The sequence below is a fragment of the Pseudophryne corroboree genome, chromosome 11 (assembly GCF_028390025.1).
Source record: "Pseudophryne corroboree isolate aPseCor3 chromosome 11, aPseCor3.hap2, whole genome shotgun sequence".
Classification (NCBI taxonomy): Eukaryota; Metazoa; Chordata; class Amphibia; order Anura; family Myobatrachidae; genus Pseudophryne; species Pseudophryne corroboree.
The window spans coordinates 297,439,044-297,459,932 of record NC_086454.1 but is presented as its reverse complement, the minus strand read 5'-3'; the positions used below and the strand labels follow the sequence as shown (position 1 = coordinate 297,459,932).

General features: G+C 43.5%; 1 protein-coding gene across 2 annotated transcripts in view; it reads right to left on the bottom strand.

The window, feature by feature from the left end:
* TAT (tyrosine aminotransferase) overlaps positions 1-20,535 on the bottom strand; it is a 57,311-nt gene extending 36,776 nt beyond the window's left edge. The window contains exons 1-3 of one of the 2 annotated variants that reach the window (XM_063945499.1): positions 20,087-20,535; positions 19,903-19,995; positions 19,663-19,830 (exon numbers count right to left, since the gene is read on the bottom strand). In XM_063945499.1, coding sequence (XP_063801569.1) covers positions 19,663-19,830; positions 19,903-19,995; positions 20,087-20,480 — 655 coding nt within the window. In that variant the 5' untranslated portion in view covers positions 20,481-20,535. The remainder of the gene's footprint in view (positions 1-19,662; positions 19,831-19,902; positions 19,996-20,086) is intronic. The other variant, XM_063945500.1, reaches the window with a different exon arrangement.
* Between the last annotated feature and the right edge of the window lie 354 nt (positions 20,536-20,889).

Sequence of the window (20,889 nt, the reverse complement as noted above, 5' to 3'; positions counted from 1 at the left end):
CTCCTACATCCAAAACCATGCACTGCCACATGCAGCAGTGTGATGAGCATGCGGCACCCATTCACCGATGCTCTGCAGCAGTGGATGGGACATGCATATACTTGCTTAATGAATTTCAGGGAGTTCTCCCCCTTGAATCCTGCCCACTTCTCTAGTGAAAAGGGTGGGGGCTTGATGATGCAATTAAGGTACCTGTTGAGTGAGGATAATGCTGCATCACATACCATCAGTACTTGGAACTCCTCTCCAGGATGTCATGATGGTGATGTCCCAAAAAGTAGGCATGTACAGACAGGTTTGGGCTGGCCCACAGGGCAAACCCCCAGTGGGCCCCACTGCCCAAGGGCCCACCCCCTCTTCTAGGGATCAGGTTCCAGACTGTGCACTTGAATTATACATTATGCATATATTACATTATACTGCACAGGACGATGGTGCATTCTCTACAGTGCATTAATCTTGTATTTTATAATGTGTATATATATATATATATATATATACTGTATATATATATATATATATATATATATATATAATGGGGCCCAAACCATACACTCTCTAATGGCTAGGCAAGCCTCCGTGTTGGCTGGCCACACCCATATGCATGGGCCCCTACCACTGTATTTCCCCGGTGGGCCCTTCATGCCCACGTCTGACACTGAGTACAGGCATACCTCACAACTTTCTGACCCACAGGACAAAAACGTCCATGATTAGGATAGCGGGCATCAGCCCTCAAATCATGACTGCCTCATCGACGTCAGGACAGGTGAGAGTTAAATATAACAAAAATATAAATGCACATTCTACATCTGCTGAGAACGGACAACAGTGAACTGAAAATAAATAACTTACCTTTAGTAGAATACAAAGACTCGGGGGGGCGTGGCTTGACTCTGGAGGAGAGCAGTCGCAGCTCTGCACAGCTCCTGCTCCTATACCATCTTTTTACCCTCCCAGCCCGCTCAGACCCATTTTCCTACCCCACCCTTCCGCTATATATACCCTCCCAGCCTTCCTGCTATTAAACACCGTGGCTGCGGAATCGGGGAGCGCCGTGGAAGCTCCCGCGGATTGCGGCCCCCTGCTGGTCCCCACGCCGGGGCCTTGATTTTCGTGCAGCCCCGCCGGACTTCCAGACGCGCCACGGTGACGGCATCTGAACCTGGCTCACCTACCCCAGCAACTGTGGACCTGGCTGTAATCTGCGGTCGGCCTCATGAGTCCCGTGACTGCTCGGACCCGCCGGTGGATCTGGCTGTGAGGACGGTGTCTCCTCTCCTTGGCGCGGCAACGAGACCCGGCGGCCATCTACCTCCCTACTACCACTGCAGTCTGCGCCATTGAAGACAGTTGGGGTGAGGGCATTTCCACTGCATGCCCTATACCCCTGTTGTCTCTTCCTATTGCCGCCCGGGAGGTGTCCGGATCAGCCCACGCCCGCTGACACTACTCGGGCCTTCTGACGGGGGACAGCACTGGCGGCATGAAAGGCCCTGCAGAAGATCAGCCATTGTATCACCACTGGAGCACAGTGTTGCCTGCTGACCGCACTGGTAAGGTGCTGTAACCTGTCTGCCCTCCTCAACATTGCTCTATCGGGATAAGCCCTCCAGAAAGTCGCTGCAGACCATTGCACCGGAGGCCGCAGGCACCCTCCTCCCGCTTCAGCCGCTCACTGGTAAAGAGACCTGAGGTTACACTAGCTCCGGCTGGAGCGCTCCCTCCCAGCCATTTCTCCTGCAGCACCCCCCTTCTGCCTAGCTGTAGCAGACCTACTACCTCCTCCCTGAACCGCGCATATCTCCTACACCATGACCGTGGCCTAAACCTTGATCTTGAGGGACATGGCCTACTAATCACCTGAAAGCTGGGGCCTTGATTTCAGATCTGACCCGCCAGCCCCCCGATCGCCCCACACTGATACCGGAAGGGCCCACTTAGCTCATCCTGCAGTGCCCTGATATTGGGAGGCCCTGGATATCCTGTGATTGGAGACCTCACTAGAGGCACCTGGAAGATTGTACCCTTCTCTGCAAACCCCCCCACAGCTCACGGTGTCTGGCGACTGGAACAGAGAGAGACGGGAGATGCACTGATTTCACAGCTGCTCCACAGTGCGGTGAGGAACTCTCCCCAACCTCTCGCCGGCCAGATCATTACTCCTCCTTGCTCGCAGACCTATGCGGCCACCCGCGACGTAGTGGAGGCTTGGAACTCGCTTCTGTGCCTGATGCCCTGACTCCGACCTCACCATTGTTGTACACCAAAAGGCTCGCTAACACCTGGATGAGTTGCTCTTCACTAGTCTTCAATACATTATCTATCGTCCCCCCAGTATACCTATTGGGACCTAGCCCTTCTCCTCGCTCGCCTCTGTTGACTCTTCATCCGACTCTGATCACTCGACCACACGCTCACGTTCCCGCAAATCACGACCGCTTCTTAAACAGCCGAAGATGAAACATAAAGACCTGTTAGCGGTATTGGGGCCGCTCTTAGATGAAAAGTTGGCGGGCATTAAAGAAGCCATCGAATCCTCATCGACCCTGCTGAGTCAACATTCTACCCGTCTTGACGAAGCGGAACAAAAGATAATCTAGAGGAAGCCCAACGTTCTTTACAAGCTAAGCAGGTGGAAGTCCTTTCGGAGAAGCTTGATGACCTCGAGAATCACAGCAAGCATAACAATCTATGGGTCATAGGCAGCCCAGAGTCGGTGAAGGGTCACAAACTCTCGGACCTCCTCTCGCTGGGCATTCCGGAACAACTGTCTATGGATCTGAAAGGAGTTCCTCTCGTCATTGAGAGAGCCCATAGAGTGGGGCCTGAGAAAGAATTCTTCTGGGCGTCCCTGCCCAGTCATCATGCGTATCCTGAACTATGCAGACAAAACGAGACTCCTCGACCACTACCGCAAAGCTGGAAGCCTTTCTGTCAATGGTGATCGCCTCCTCATCTTTCAGGACTTTTCTGCATTGGTAGCCACAAAGTGCAGAGAGTTTACTCCCATCTGCAAACACCTCTTTGATGCAAAGATCAGGTTCTCATTGCTTTATCCTTCCCGCCTCATGGTTTTTGAAGATGAACGGCCACGTTTCTTTGAAGATCCTGAGGAGGCCAAGCTACACTTCGCTATAGCTGACACTTGACTCTTGTGTAACTTTACTTGCTAGTAGCTCACCGCTACCCGAGTCTGCACTCGGGTCTCACATAATGTTTCAGAGAAGTGTGATCAGATCACACTTTTGATTTATTGTCTGATCTTTTTGTTGTTTCTTGATGTTTTTGTTATTATTTGTTTATATTGTTAGTTTTACCTGCCTAGGCTGGGAACCCTCCACCCATTGGGGGATTCCCCCCCGCTCGCTGGGACAGGGTGGGACCCTATTTCATCTCTCATGCTCCTTTCTCATTCTTTTTCCCGGTACGGGTGGGTTGATATGTCTACCGACACCCACCCACACTCACATGTAGACGGAGATCCAAATACTACACTACTCCGCCTCATTTCATGGAATGTTGAGGGTCTTAATCACCCGGTTGAGAGGTAGAAGGTGATTTCTCACTTGAAACGCATATCCCCCCACATTGTATTCCTACAAGAGACCCACTGGTTGGACGACCCTAGAAATACCCTACGAGCCCCTTGGATAGGAGAATGTATTTCGTCTCCATACCACTCTAAGTCTAGGGGGGTAGCGATACTATTTCATGCCAGTCTCCAATATACTATACTCAGAAAGCCTTGTGACCACGGGGGTAGATTTCTGTTGTTAGACGTGTGTGTTAATAATGCGATCTATACCCTTCTCAACATCTATGCACCCAACGTCTCACCTGATTCTTTTTTCGCAGACCTTTTAACAAATCTCTTTACCTGGGGCAGCCAGAACTTGATTGTTGGCGGGGACTTCACTTTAGTAGTGGACCCATCCATGGACAGATCCAGGGTAAGTGCCACCACTGCTACGACTCTTGTTCAACTTCTATCCTCTTTCTGCTCCCAATTGGATCTCTTGGATCCCTGGCAGATATTTCATCCTACTCAAAAGGACTATTCTTTCTATTCTCATCCTCATTCTTCTCACTCTCGAATTGACTATATCTTTACTGTCACTCACCTCCTTCCCAAGGTTACCCATACTTCCATCGACAACATTATCATATCTGATCATGCCCCTATATCTCTCCATATTCAATTAGCCGCGTCCCCCCGTAGCCTGCCTCGTTGGCGTTTCCCTGCTTATTTACGCCATTCCACGGATTTCCTTCTTCATATGAAGCAGTCTTGGCTCAATTATACTTTGGATAACAATGATCAGAGCCTAGACTCACCAATCGTCTGGGGCGCGGCCAAGGCCATCCTCCGAGGACATGTCATGTCTTATACCCATTCTAGATGAAAGAAGTTTTCATCTCAAATACAGTCCTTGAGTACAACACTTACCTCTGCATACAGGAGATATATCCAACACGATACCCCCGCCCACAAAGTGGCTTATCTTTCAGCTAAACTTGTCTATGATACGTTTCTCACAAAACGAGCCCAATTGTCTTATGTAACAGATTCCATAGGTGGGACAATAAATCGGGCAAATTGTTGGCCAATCTGATAAGAGGTCCTAAATCCCGCACATGGGTAAATGCGATCAATTGCTCGGGTTCGCCGAGTACTGACCCCGAAATTATTTGCGCCAAATTTAGAGACTTTTATCAATCTCTGTACGCCAAAGGCCCTGATGACTTGACTGCCAACCACTCTCTTCTGGAGGAGGCTGCTCTCCGCGTTTTGACTCAGGAGGAGAGGGATTCTCTAGAGAATCCGATCACGGTTGAAGAGGTAGTTGACGTCATTGAGACTTTACCGAACAATAAAAGTCCCGGTCCTGATGGATATGGCACAGAGTTTTATAAAATTCTTCGAGATGAGCTGGTGCCCACCCTAACGTCACTGTACAATCATATTCTTACCTCTAAACAAGCTCCAATTAGATTTAATGAGGCCACGATCATAGTCATAGCGAAACCTGGAAAGGACCCTTCCCTACCCGGCTCTTACAGGCCAATTTCCTTTCACAATCAGGACTTTAAAATTCTTACAAAATTAATGGGCAATAGATTACAGCTATATAGGGTATTCAATTTGGATCGATAACGCCTTAAGACCCGTTAACTTCTGGTCAAGTGATCAGTTTTCCGGGTGAAATATTATCTGTATATTCATTTACGTGTTTATCGGGTGATATGTGTATTTTCGTTTTTGCTTTCACCCATAACCGATTTTAAAGGGTTAAAGATAGGGTTATCGTGGAATGGTATTCATTTTGTCCAAACCAATATTTTTCGGTCGTTTTGACGGGTATTTATCGCCGTATTACTTCACCTACTGCCGAGTAGGCGAAATATATTTTAATGTTATTTTATTCAGCAAAAAGTCAATAGTTTAGTTGTTTTTTTTCTTTAAAGTGTGCCCCATGTTTTTTTTTTTTTTTTGTAATTTGTCTTTTTTATAATTTTAAAAGCATTTTTAAATAATTTTTTGGGTTACTGTAATATTAATCCCCATGATGCAATGCAAAGTCCCCAGGATGCATTGCTCCTGTTTTGACAGGAATCTGTCACTCCTCTCTTGGGACTTCAAGGAGAAACACAGCAATTGTGCAGTCTGCTGTTGAATACGTTTTTTTGCGGTTAGTTTGCGGATTTATTACTTGACAACTTTTTAGCTCTGTCTACAATTATGGAGCCATTCACTTCATTTTGGATGTTCATGATCCAGGCTGCTGTTGTGACACAGGAGGACAGGACAGATGAGGAAGGTGATCAGTCAATTGCTCCATGTGGCGAAGTAGAGTGCGTTTCAATTCCACACCCATGCCTACATAACTATTGTAGTAGGCGTGTGCTGGCAGACTTCTCCGAGGTGGATGTGATTAAGAACTTTCGCTTATCCTCTCGTTCAATCCATATGCTGTATGACTTGATGGAGCCGGACCTTGAACCTCGGGTGACCACTAATCACGCAGTCAGTGGTATGTCGAAACTGCTGGCTGCGTTACATTTTTTTACGTCTGGCACTTTCCAGCCAGTTTTGTCCCAAACAGTCGGTTTTTCCCAGCCCACATTGTCGCGTATTTTAACTCAGGTCTGTACGGCTTTCCGTAAATTAACGACCCAGTTTATTTTCCAAGCACTGTCAGCGAATGGAGGGAAGTCAAATTGGATTGTTTTGAGAAATCACGCTTTCCCAATGTTCTGGGCGCGATAGATTGCACTCATGTGGCAATTGCACCACCAAGGCAAATGGAAGAGTGTTTTCGTAATCGAAAATCTTTCCATTCCTTGAATGTACAGATGGTGTGTGATGCCAATTTGAAAATCACCAATCTTTTTGTGGGCTTCCCTGGGTCGACCCACGACTCCTTTATTTTGAGCCACTCATCCGTGTTCCGTGATTTTGAAGACATCAACATGCCGGATTGGTGGCTGTTGGGTGAGTATTTTTTTAGCTTTCTGATTTTCAATTAATTTTTTAATTGTGGTTTATTATTTATGTTTTTTTTCCAACATTTATTTCTTTAAGGTGATGGGGGATATCCTAATAAGAGTTGGCTTCTTACCCCATTGTCCAATCCCGATAGTGATGCTGAGCATATGTACCAAAAAGCGCACATTACATCTAGGGATGTAATTGAAAGGACCTTAGGTGTGCTTAAATCCCCGTTTTGCTGTTTAGACAGGTCCGGGGGTACGCTGTTATATTCTCCAGATAAAGTTTGCAATATAGTTAATGCTTGTTGCATTTTACATAACATTTGTGTTGCAAACCGATATCCGGTGAATATAGATCCAGGTGTTTGGCGGGATTCGGACATTTGCTCAGCATCACTTGATGGTATGAATGAAGGAGGTGATACTCGTTGAACGCTAATTGATGGATTCTTCACTGGTGAGTTTTTTTATTGCCTTTCTATTTGTTTGTGCTTGTTAGATACTGATCATACTAATGTTTTTTGGGGGTTTTTTTTATTTGCAAGAGAATGTACTTGAGATTTTCTTCCGAGTTTGGCCCCTGTTGTTGAAAATATGGCCATTTGGTTTTTCTTGTTTGCTTTTTGAAGCGCTCTTGTTTATTTTTCAATTTACTTGTTGGAGGTTTTTTTTAATTTTTTTTACATCTTATCAGGTATGAAATTTGTCTATTAGTTATGATGTGAATGAGTTTGCTATTTCAAATGTGTTAAGTTTGTGTAATATTTATAAAAAAATAAACAGCCTTTCTGTTTTCGCAGCTACCTTGACTCCATGAGAGGCGTCTCCTTTGTGCCCACACTTACCTGTCCCTGGCTCCTGTGATCCATCCTTCCCTGCAGCGAGATTGCCTCTCCACTTCTTTCCTGGCAGAAGGTGGTTGATGCTGAGGGATCCTTCAGTCTCCTTTCCGGTGAGTATCCCCCAAATCCCCTCCCTGCCTCCTCTGTGTCCACGCTAGCTTTTATGTTGTAAGTGTGTACTAAGCCCAGTCCTCTTTATGTTTTTCCTAGGAACACTGATTTGGACTTTTCTTTGTTCCTTTCAACACAACCAAATCAACTTTGTTATCAAACGGAACAGAAGGTAGCAAAGTTTTAAGCTTCTTAAAGGTTACAATGTAAAAGAATATTCAAGGATGTTTTTATGAGTTTATTAAAGTGATGAATTTAATTTATTTTGTAAATATCAATGAACTGTAAACAAGATTTACTTGTGTTTCCATTTTTATTCAATTTTTGTTTAATAAACTTACATATTAAAAGTCATTTGGTCAGTAATTTTTTTTATAAATGACAATATAATTAGTATAGTATACCTATATATATATATATATATATATATATATATATATATATATATAGGTATAGTGTATATCCCTCCATGTAAAATTACACACACATAAGTATCCCAAAGCACAGAAGCAAATCATGTAGGTAGGAAAAATATTCTAAGGTAAGAAATACATAAATTTGTTTGATTATGGCCAGTGTGATTCATCTGGTTTTTGGTGTTGTGTGTATGGTCCTGGTGTGGTTGCACTATCAGGTGGTGCAGGACTAGGAGCTGTTGGCATTTGCGGATGGACATGACCAGAGTCCATTCCATGTAATTGTCCCTCTGGACCCAAACCTGGAAATGGTTCAGTTGATTCTTGAATGGCTGGGTGGTGTTGTCCCTGACTCAAAACAGCCAACATCTTCAACATGATAATATTCCTAGTTTGGAGTTGTGTAGCTATTAGAGATGTATTTGCTGCAGTTTGGCTATGGCTGGTCTGCATAATTTGTAGGCTGTTTCCCTGGCACGAAGTGTTGTCCACAAGTTTGTTTAAGGCAACAATCATGGTGCCTAGTTTGGACTCTATGCCCTGTAACACGGTAGAAGTGGAGGTTGTCACGTCTCTTACAGTGGGGATTGAAAGTTTGGGCACCCCAGGCAAAATTCATTTTAATGTGCAAAAAGAAGCCAAGGAAAGATGGAAACATTTCCAAAAGGCATCAAATTACAGATTAGACATTCTTATAACATGTCAAAAAAAGTTTGATTTTATTTCCATCATTTACACTTTCAATAGAACAGAAAACAAAAAATGGCGTCTTCAAAAGTTTGGCCACACTGCAGAGTTAATACCTTGCCCCCTTTGGCAAGTATCACAGCTTGTAAACGCTTTTTGTAACCAGCCAAGAGTCTTTCAATTCTTGTTTGAGGTATCTTCGCCCATTCTTCCTTACAAAAGTCTTCCAGTTCTTTGAGATTCCTGGGCTGTCTGTGACGCACTGCTCTTTTAAGGTCTATCCATAGATTTTCAATTATGTTGAGGTCAGGAGATTGTGAAGGCCATGGCAAAACCTTCAGTTTACGCCTCTTGATGTAATCCACCGTGGATTTTGAGGTGTGTTTAGGATCATTATCCATTTGTAGAAGCCAGCCTCTCTTTAACTTCAGCTTTTTCACAGATGGCATCAAGTTAGCGTCCAAAATTTGCTGGAATCTTATTGAATCCATTTTTCCTTCTACTCGTGAAATGTTCCCTGTGCCACTGGCTGCAATACAACCCCAAAGCATGATTGATCCACCCCCATACTTAACAGTTGGACAGAGGTTCTTTTCATTAAATTCTGTGCCCTTCCTTCTCCAAACGTACCTTTGCTCATTCCAGCCAAAAAGTTTGATTTTAACCTCATCGGTCCACAGTACTTTATTCCAAAATGCATCAGGCTTGTCTATATGTTCATTTGCAAACTTCAAACGCTGATATTTGTGGTGAGGACGTATAAGCGGTTTCTTCTGATGACTCTTCCATGAAGACCATATTTGTACAAGTATCTCTTTATAGTGGAATAGTGTAACACAACTCCAGTGTCTGCCAGATCTTCCTGGAGGGATCGTGCAGTCAAACGTGGATTTTGAATTGCTTTTCTCACAATCCTGCGAGCTGTTCTGTCTGATATTTTTCTTGGTCTTCCAGATTTTGTTTTAACTTCCACTGTTCCTGATGACTGCCATTTCTTAATTACATTCCGAACAGAGGATATGGGCATCTGATAACGCTTTGCTATCTTCTTATAGCCTTCTCCTGCTTTGTGAGCATCAACTATTCTCAGTTTCAGTGTTCTACACAACTGCTTAAAGGAACCCATGGTGCTGATTGTTGGAGCAAGGTGTTAGGGTCTCCTGCCCTGTGCTGCCACGTCGTCATGGCAACCGGGAGACAAGTGCTAGCGGAGTAACCTGAGCGCAGCTGATACTCCGGTTCGGGTCTTTTGCTGTGCAGTGGTTACAGGCTCTGTGCACGGCAGGGGATCCGGTGCTGGTTTTTGTGCTCACAGTCTGTGAGGTCTGAGTGGGGCGTGGACAGCACCTGCTTTATAAGGCCTCTTCTCAGGTTAAGCAGATGCTGCTGAATCTTTGTTGGTTAGTCAGTTCCTGAAAGTTAGCCAGTACTGTGTAGCTTTGTATTTGTTGTTGCTTACTGCAAATAGGCCTGGGGATTTGGTACTACACTCTGCCAATCCAGACCTAGCAGTAAGACTGGAGTCAGTCGTTTAACCTGCTGGGGTTCTTTTGCTACTCTGTGAACTTAGCAGGTTTGCGGCTGTATTCTCAGACTGCCTGCCTAAATCCTGTCTCACTGTGCAAGGTGTTCAGGTATTCAGTTTAGTGGCAGTAAGCTGAACCTGTGCACTGCAAGTGAGGATTAGGATTGTGGAGACTCTCCTTGTGTCTATCATTCCATCTCTGACCAAGGAGTTTACTGCCACACCCGTTGGTAACCCTTTAGGGTTTTGCTGTTGCCCTTAGCAACAGCATTTCGGGTTCTCTACGTATTAAAACACAACATCTTGCTTTTTTCATCTGAGCATTCCTAATAATAGGGATACACCCAGTTTCTTAGCCTCTGGGCTTCTCTGTTCACTTTGTGTTTATTTTGTTACCCTATCACCTTCTGTGTACGTAATGTCATAAATCTCCAGTCTGTCTGTGAGTTCATTTGTTTTGCATCCCTATCCGTTCAGACACCAGTACATTCCTGCAGGCACTGGTGTGCATAACAGTTCAGACACCAGTACATTCCTGCAGGCACTGGTGTGCATAACAGTTCAGACACCAGTACATTCCTGCAGGCACTGGTGTGCATAACACAAGGTCAGATGAGTCTGGGCTTTTAAAACCTTTGAGATTGACATCACCTGGTCTTTCCAGATGATGATTGAGAACAATCCATGACACTGACAGGTCTCAGCTGTCCAAAGGGGGCAGTACAAGGTATTAACTCTGCAGGGTGCCCAAACTTTTGCAGATGCCATTTTTTGTTTTCTGTTCTTTTGAAAGTGTAAATGATGGAAATAAAATCAAACTTTTTTTGACATAAGAATGTCTAATCTGTAATTTGATGCCTTTTGGAGATTTTTCCATCTTTCCTTGGCTTCTTTTTGCACATTAAAATGAATTTTTGCCTGGGGTGCCCAAACTTTCAATCCCCAATGTAAATATTCAGAGAAACATCCCAGTGTTTCGTCCATCTTTAGCAGACAGTGGTCTACGGTTACACGAAAGCTTTCTTGTCTGTTCTCCATTTGTTTTGCTATGTCATTCACACGTTTAGTAGTCCCTGTCGATAGGCCTGTCCGTATATCCTCCAACACTTAAAATGTATTTTCTAAAAAAAAATAGATTTAATAAAAATGTTAGTTAAATATTATTCAATCATACTTGCCTATAGTTTACATTTTAGAAAAAAATAAAAAATTGGAATACACTAGTTACACATTACTGTACCTGTAGGAGATGATACTTGTGTCATATCAGGCTCATTTAAAGGTTCTACATCTTCCTCAGGGGATAAAGCTGCAGTAATTGCTGTGGCAGATTCAATCAGCTCCTCCGATGTGTTGGTATGTACGTCAGATAATCACGTACTCTCTTGTTCTGGTTCCTGAAATGGCTCATTTATTTGGCTTGAAGGAGAAGTGGAAATTAAATCTACAGTTGAAGAAAAAGTAAAAAATATGAAACATATTGGTTTACAGTAAATATGTGTTTTGAGCGAGTGCATGAATACGTTCCAAATGTGGAGGTTCAATCTGCTGCTGACAATATACGTTGTTCTCAGTCACTCAAGTGTGCAACATAACTTGTGATGTTCCTTTACATTTTGCGAGGCAAGAGCAATTTTTGCCAGTGTAATCGTGATGCTGCTTGTCATGCAGAGAAATATAAGAGCTGATCTCAACCTACTTCAGGCAGAATGGTGTGTAATGTTACACAATGGTCATACACCTTCACACTTTTTTTTAACCATGGTTGCCACGAAGCATATAATATCATGAATTTTGTAATGTACTTTGAATATTGGCACATGATTATTTCCAATAATCATTGTGAAATTGGGGGCCTCATCTTGCATGTGCAAATTAAATAGTATTGCTGGTTGCATCACAATTGCAGGCTATGGGCCAATCTTGAATATTCTTTTCCCTTCTGCAGTGGGCTGTGGGTCCTGGGTTATCGTCAATATGGCAGCAGTGCTGCTTTCCAGAATATGTGAGGGTGTCAATTTTTCAGTCACTTTTGGATGAGTAAATTTTCCTGGAGTAGGATCAGCTTGGAAGGTTTTTACGGCTTTGTCATGTCTTCTTCCTACATCCTCACTCGTCAGTTGACTCATGGACAATCTACCTGCTTAATAAGAAAGTTTACTTAGAATAATTTTCAAAACAGTTTATTTAGTTTCCAAATTACTACAAATTAAGTCTAACTCAATTATTTATCATATAGATTACCATGAGTTTTACTTGTCTTTTTGGTAGATGTTCCAGCTGGTGATGCCAATTTTTCAGCAATATTTCTTAAAAGCTGTGATTCTCCTAATTTTGGAAATTAGGGCATTACAGGTGTACAAATTTTTTTAAAGAAAAAGAATACAATGTAAACCACTTTATTGCTGATATGAATATTGCTTGATATTATCTGGTAATTGTGTAATTACCTTGGCATTTTGAAGATTTTGAAGTTGTGGCTTGTCTACTCCCACTACCAGATAACCTGAACTTGTCTTGGTCGATGTGTTTCACTGGGATCTGTATTAAAGGGAGTGTTATGCATGAATGTAAATCTCCTTAATACAAATACAAGTCTGAAGTATTGAATATTTTATTTAAAAGTTTAAAAAAAAGAAACACGGGGCGTGGCTTGGAGACTGACCTGGGCAGACGTGCTTCCTGAGAGCTCCTTCCTTGGGCTTCTATTTCTGGCCGACGGAGCCGTTATTTGACAGCCCTACAACATTGGCCACCCTATTCCAGACCTACTTTCCGTGTGGGACAGGATTGTGGGACCGGCGGACTACCATCAGCAAGAAGCCGGGACCTAAATTTCCGACAGAGCTGGACCGGAAGTGTGTCTGGCCCGGCGCTATGCCCTCCCTGCACCCACTGATAGTGATCTGCTTTTGGAGCCACAGACCCGGCACACGAGTGGCAGACAGGCGCGATCGCAGACTGCGCCCTGTTTCTTTGTCTGCTTCTGCCGCCGGAGCTGGGACCTCGGGGTGGAGTGCGGGCCATGGCCGGAGGGGTCTCGCGCTCACCCGCGGGGAAGGGTGCATGGTTGCACGCCCCGCGACTGCCAAGTGTCCGAAGACCCCTCTCATGTGCCGGGAGCCTGCATTACACGGGAGGGCGCCGCGGGGAACAAAGGAGCCGGACAGCGGTTGCTAGGCAACCGACGAGACACAGGGGAGACAGCCGCTGGAGCTTTAGCCTGAGCCCGCAGCACACCCACTGGAAGGCCTCTCTCTCTAGGGCCTCATTTGCCTGTTAGCTGACGAGGCACCTGCTAGGGGACATTTAATTTAATAATAGTGGGGGTACATAAGCACCTGCAAAAGAGAAAAGGGGATAAAGTAATAAAAAGAAAAAAATTGTTATTTTTTATTATTATTATTTTTTTTCTTTTATATATTTTTTTTTTGCACTACCCCACCTGACCCCCCCTGCTCTTATAAGGAGAAATAAAGAGAAAAAAAAAGCACAAGCCTACCATCATCCACAATCTGCAGCCCAGACGTGCAGATTGGAGAAAGGGCCCGGGGAACGCTCTGTGGATACCGGCCCCCACGGCTCAGCTCAACTCAGTTGTTCCACCCAACGGCCCCCCGGCACTGGGCTTTAAGTGGCGCTTCGTTAGAGCCTTCTCTGTGTTTCCCCATGTGCTTTATTTATTTACACACTCAAGCTCCCTGAAGCCCCCCAATAGCGAATTGTCTCTACATTTCCACCCCTGCACGCCTCACCTGTCAACAATCTGGTTGTGGCGGGTCCAGACCAGGACACTTGCCCTACGGTACCATTCATCACAGTTCCGTTGACCACTTTCTGGATCTCCCCAGGTCTGTTAATATTATGGACAAATTCATGTCTAAATCATTACATAACCCACGGGGTGCTCAGCCGGGTAAAGGCAAAAATTGTGAAAATCCCGCTAACAGTGCTCCTGTTTCCCCATCGTATAGTCAAGGGTCCAGTCCTAGGGGACAATCCCAACCTGCGCCAACCATGGAATCATCCAAATCCTTCACCACGAGTGAAATCACGAATATACTCTCATCTCTGCTGGATCAAAAACTGGCACCCCTAAAGGATTCTTTGGATTCGGCGCTTGTGCAACTCACAGCCCATGATCAACGTATTTCCGAGGCTGAGCAAAGAATTTATGATCTAGAGGATGATTTGTCAGCAGCTAAATCAACCTTGGCGGAGCACGACAAGCTGGTAGTGTCTCTGCAAGACAAGTTAGAGGATTTGTAGACCTGCCAGAATCGGTGAAATCTTCCGAGTTCATGACCTTGGTCTCCCAGTGGTTGCCTAGAGAGCTGGGATGCGTCCCGGCCACGAGTTCCATTCTGGTTGAACGTGTCCATCGGATTGGTCCTGATCGTCAGTCCGGCAGAGATAGACCCAGGCCGGTCATTATGAGGATCCTCAACTACGCCGATAAGGTCCGTTTGCTGGAGGCCTATCGGAAATACACAGATCTTTGATACCAGGACTCCAAAATTTTACTATTTCAGGACTTTTCTTATCTGGTTGCTGCGAGAAGGCGTGAGTTCTCCCCTGTTTGTAAACGTCTATTTGAGCTCAGCAATAGGTTTGCGTTGTATCCGGCCAAGCTGAGAATCACCTATGTGGGTAAAACTTACTTCTTTGAAACCGCACAAGAGGCCAGAAACTTTGTGAACTCCTTGGATACAGCTCTTCTTTCTGGTGTGGATGATGCTGACTGACTCTATATACAATGAATGAAGACGTATGGTGCGCTAGTAGCTGCCCAAAGAATACCAAGTGACTCTATATATCCTTTTCCAGTTGGTTGATTGCCACCTCCGGTTGGCCCATTCATGATTAAGTCAAAAGATTCTATACTGTTTGATAAGTTGATTCGATTTTAATTCTGCACTGTGATGATGGTTTGCTGTCGTGGCTGGAGTTTGTTGCGGGCTGCAGTGCGACAGCACTGTATTGGTTATATTCTTCCACTCTTTTCTCTATGCTTCTTTTCCCCCCTCCCAATACCTCTCCTATTCATACTATGGCTACTTTCCATTTCCCTCTCCCCCCTCTCTCATCCTTTGTCATACTGGTTTGGATTATGGTGTCCTTGGTTACTATGTTTGAGGATACCCTCCTCATATGTTTTACTGTTCTCCATTTGGAGGTTAACGTCTCTTAATAGGGCGCTCACATGGGTTCTTAAAATGTTAAAATTGTTCTGTACCTTGGTTTATAATTTTAATATTGCACACACACATAATTCACGTATTGTGCTAGGAATATACTTGATGCTTTATCTTTATTGTTTTTCATCACTGATCCATTACGGCCCGCTAGCTGGGACGGACTGGGATCGACAGTTATGGCATATAGTATCCAAATGTTGGCCTAGGGTTGGTATCGGTTGAATGCCGTCGACCCATGATTCTACCACAGTAGTACAGTCATGATTTCGATTAGTATCATGGAATGTAGAAGGACTTAATACCCCCATCAAATGGAAAAAGGTCCTCACCTATTTGAAACGGCTGAAACCCGATATAGTGTTATTGCAGGAAACTCATTGGAAGATCTCGGATCCTAATGTATTACGAGATACGTGGGTGGGAGAGTATAGAGCAGCCTCTTTCACGTCCAAATGCAGAGGCGTCTTAACCATCCTCAATAGATCACTTCCTGCCACTATTTTAGATAGTTTGGTCAACCAAGAGGGTAGATTCTTTTTCCTGAAACTAAAAATGTTAAACACGATCTATACGGTAGCCAATATTTATGCCCCTAATGGCCCTAACGCAACTTTCTTCTCTGATATCTACTCGAACTTGCAGGGTTGGGCAGAAGGAGAAATAATCATGGGAGGAGACTTTAATTGTGTACAGTCAGCTGGTCTTGACAAGACATCCACGCCCGCTACGTCCGCTATTGTCACTCCACCCTCACTCACACTGCTCACCTCTTCTCTACGACTGTCTGACCAATGGAGAATTCATAACCCAGACGCTCGCGACTATACCTTCTATTCCCACCCTCACCACTCCTCCTCTATATTGGATTATTGGTTAATCACTGACTCTCTTCTGCATCATATAGTAGATACTAAAATTGAACCAATCTCACTCTCGGACCATGCTCTAATTTGGATATCGGTCACTTTGGATACCCCCTTGCCTAGATCCTATAATTGGCGTTTCCCAGCTTATTTGGAAACTTCCTCGGACTTCTAGTCAATTTCTTACTCAAGCCTTCCTTAACTATATTGATGATAATAAGATCCATGAGAATGACATCAATTTGTTTTGGTCGGCTTCTAAACCGGTTGTCCGTGGACAAATACTAGAATATGTTTCTAGAAAGCGCAAACACTTGAACGCCCAGTTGTGTGATCTGAGCAAGGCTTTAACGGCAGCGTATAACGCAATGTTATTAAATGATTCCCCAGACAACAGACGGGCGTACACTGATGCAAAACATCTCTATGACGCGCTTTACACTGAACGAGATAATTTCTCCTATGATGTTCGACGGAATAAATTCTTCCGAGGTGGTAATAAGTCGGGTAAATTGCTGGCCAACTTAGTGAGATCATCTACAGTCCCTTCTCGCATAACTAGCTTACACACTGACCCAACTTCCTCGACCATGGACACACAAACTATGTCAGAAACCTTCCTACAATATTATACAAATTTATATTCGGCACCTTTAGATAACCCCACCGAGGGTATATTGTTTCTGGAAAAAGCTGACTTACCCACATTAACAGAGGAGGAACGGGAGTAATTAACGAGCCCCGTAACAGACACAGAGTTGCTATTTTTGATTAAATCACTCCATAATGGGAAATCGCCGGGCCCGTATGGGTTCGGGGCAGTATATTATAAAATGCTAGCTCCCCACATAATGCCCTATTTGTTGACGTTATTTAATTCACTGTTCCAAGGATCCCCCCCCCCCCCCCCTGAGATTCACCGAAGCTAGAATAGTAGTATTCCCTAAACCGGGTAAAGACCCTTCATATGTCTAGTCTTATCGACCTATTTCCCTTCTCAATCAGGACCTGAAATTATTCACCAAACTATTGGCCACTCGCCTCCAACCGATACTACAATGCATTCTACATCCCGCCCAAACGGGGTTTGTGAAAACTAGAACATCAGTACATAATGTGCGTACCCTGATAGCAGCAATACATAGTGTCAAGGGTTCCACAACATCTAAAGCACTTGTGGTCAGTTGTGACACTGACAAAGCGTTTGACCAGGTATCATGGGCACACTTACTTAGAATTTTCCATACTCAACAATTTGGAGGAGAGTTCATTAAAGTCTTCCGTATGCTATATTCTAATCCACAAGCACACCTAACTACATATTAATGGATTGAATACATCCGCCTTCTCTTTACATATGGGTATGCGCCAGGGATGCCCCCTATCTCCCCTGCTTTTTAACTTAGCTCTTGACCCACTGATACGCACCTGCGTGCAAGATATTACTTGGGACGGGATAAAAATTGTCTCACAGCCAGTGTAGGTGTCGGCTTTTGCTGATGATCTATTACTTTATTTCAACGATCCCATAAAGGCGTTCCCTTCTTTACTGACCATGCTCAATGATTTCCACTTGATCAAGACTATTCTCTGGCTGCTAATTATAGATATGCCATTGACTGGGTTGGGGGCTCTTCTAATTATGCTAATGTGTCTCTAGAACAATCTATGCTGCCCCACTGTATCTTGTCTACCATATTACATTCTTCGGACTCCCCCACTTTGACGTCCCTCCGTTCGAACCCATTATTGATTTCTCCGTGCAAAGCATGGAAACACCTTTGAAAACGCATGGGGCTGACAACAACCTGCTCCTTATTCCAACCACTCCTGTATAATCCAGACTTTCAAGGCGGGGATGCCGGTGAGTTTATCAGGACTTGGTATTCTCACGGTTTACCTTGGATGTATCAACTCTTGAATGTCACCTGTACCGAAGTGCTTACCCTGTCCCAATTATAACTTAAATTTCCGGACCTCCATATACCACTGTTCGCATATTTTCAAGTCCGCAGTTTTGTAACGCAATTGATAACACGCCTATGGCCAAAGGACTTTAACTCTCCCCTAGATGTCCAACTGCGCTTAACTCCTCATTCTCCCTTTCCTACATTCTTTATTTATACACACACCAGACGTAAAATTAATTTAGAATGTCAAACCACTGGCCTAGCTAAGTGGTCGACCACCTTACCAGGTATTCCTCTGCAAACCATCATACATTGGCACCTATTACTCAATAAATATTTGGTTTCTTCTTCCTATGCAGAAATGCATTTAAACATTTTACATAGGGCATATTATACTCCTCGTCTCAGGTATCTCACGGGCATCTCCGATAACTCCCACTGCTTCAAATGCTCCTCACCTGATGCCGACATTATCCATTGCCTCTGGTCATGCCCTATAATACAATTGTTTTGGAAAGATGTCTGTAATTACATTACAACGACTTTAAATATTCCTCTCACACCTACTTTAATCTGGGCTTTCTGGAATCCGTATGATCATGATTGTTGTTCAGTATCTCCAGATAATAAATTATTATTAGCACGGATAGCGGCAGCTTCGAAAAAAGACCATACTGTCTCAGTGGATACACAGAACCCCTATACCCATAACTCTTCTGCTCTCTAGACTGACATATCTTTACCAAATGGACTGGATAGAATGCTCTCTTAGAGCAGAATCTGACTCTTCCAAATTCTTTGCAATATGGCTGCCCTATGTTGTAACCCTACCACAACCAATCCGGGATAGCATACGGAAAGTAGTCAAGCATACTACATGGTACAATACCGAGATACTTAGGAGGGGATCACCACCCTTTTAACCTCAACTTTCTCGTTCTCATGATCATCTGTTTTGGCTTGCTTATACCGTTACTGTCACCGAGAGGTTACTGGTTTCTACTATGTGTTTTCTGCTACCCTCTATATCCTTTTATCCTTTTATTGTTCTAAGTGATTGCTATTGAACAAATGCAATGATGTACATTCCTGCACAACCCTAGCTCTGTTATTGTCTGTGCTATGGTTATTGCTGTGCAATTGTGAAAAATTTGTGTGTTACACCTTTTTTCCTCAATAAATATATTATATAAAAAAAAAAAAAAAAAAACACTTCTACCTAGCCAAAAAGGTGCATGAATTAATGACAGATAAATAAACCTAAAGCCTACGTTATCTGCTAAACAGAATTTAACTTTTTTACACGAAATAATCAAATGGAAGTAAAAAAAAAAAAAAAAAAATATTCTTGAGGTGCATATCTTGTGTCACATTTAGTTATTACTGTTTTATTTGGGTGATTTGGTGGTGAATACATGGTGGTCTTATTTATTGAAAGTGAGGTGAAGTTTACTTATTGCCAGCTTTTTGAACAAAACTTTTTTTTTTACCCTTCAAAATAGTCTGAAATATTTTAATCCATAAGAAAAATGGCATACAGGAGCAGCACTTTTAAACACAGCTTGTAATGTGTGTTTGATTACTTGAGTTTATTATAAATGGACTTTTGAAATACCTTCTTCAGTGTGTATTCTGCTGACCATTGATGCCATCCTTGCTTGTTTAGGTTGATGGTATTTTGGCCTTTTTTCAACATCTGCAGTGCGTATTTTTTTACTCGGTCTGCCTTCTTGACTGTCTTTACGAGTTCTTTCTCGAATTCCACCTTCGAAAGTAGTATGTTCTATTAGAACATACTACATTAGTAAAAAACACATTTTTTAATTTTTATACAATTGTTTTATCAAAAACTTACTTTGTGCCTGACTTGAGACTGAAGGCCGAGAGTGTCTGTGAGCAGTACCACTTGTGGATGGACCTTGATGTTTTTCCATTGATTCTCTTATATCTGTATATTTTTGATAATAATGTAAAAAAAAATTGGTCAAATTAAAGACAATAAAAATGGGGGTGGGGGGTGGGGTTGTTGGAATGATTACCTGTGCTTATAGCAGGCCTGGAAATGCTGCTACCTATGCTTGCTGGCAAGCCCTGAACCATAGCCGGATTCATTCTCTGCATGATTTTTTCTTCCCAGGGCAGCCAAGTTATGTCCAATGCCGGTCCTCCGCCTGTACCTTTTTTATAATTATGCTGTTTGGCAATTTTTTTCTTGGTGCATCTCCTGCAATCACTGTATCTTTTTTTACATATATCTACTTCCCTGACTACACCAGAAACTGCAGTAACATTATCTGCAACTTTCCTCCATATTTTCATCTTTTCACTCGGATGAGTTTTAGCAGAGTGATTACCTAAAAGCTTGTCATAAAATTTGTCAACACCGTCGATTAATGCATCATTCTCTGCATTGTTAAATCTGGCAGATCGCATTGCCTTAGTTTTTTTAGTTTTGGACTGAGCAGGTACCTCAGCCTCAGAGGTGTCAGTATCCTCATTATTTCCCTGTAAAAAAAAAATTACAAAAGTTACAACAAAAACAAAAAAATGGATGGTGAGGTGGGTGCAGAGGTGTATCTAGGCTAGGGGACCGGGCGCCCCTGGCAAAGTAAGGGACTGCCCCCCCCCCTTCATATTTGAAATAGCGAAGATGCATGGGCAAAAAAGTGCATGATCTTGTGGGAAAGGGACATGACCACACAATAGTACTCCCAATTCAAATTACATTAGACAGTAGTACCCCTTATACACATTATGTCACACCATAGTGTCCCTTACACATCATGCCCACACAGTAATCCTTGTCACACTGTGGAGAAAACAGCAGTGCCTAACCAAGGAG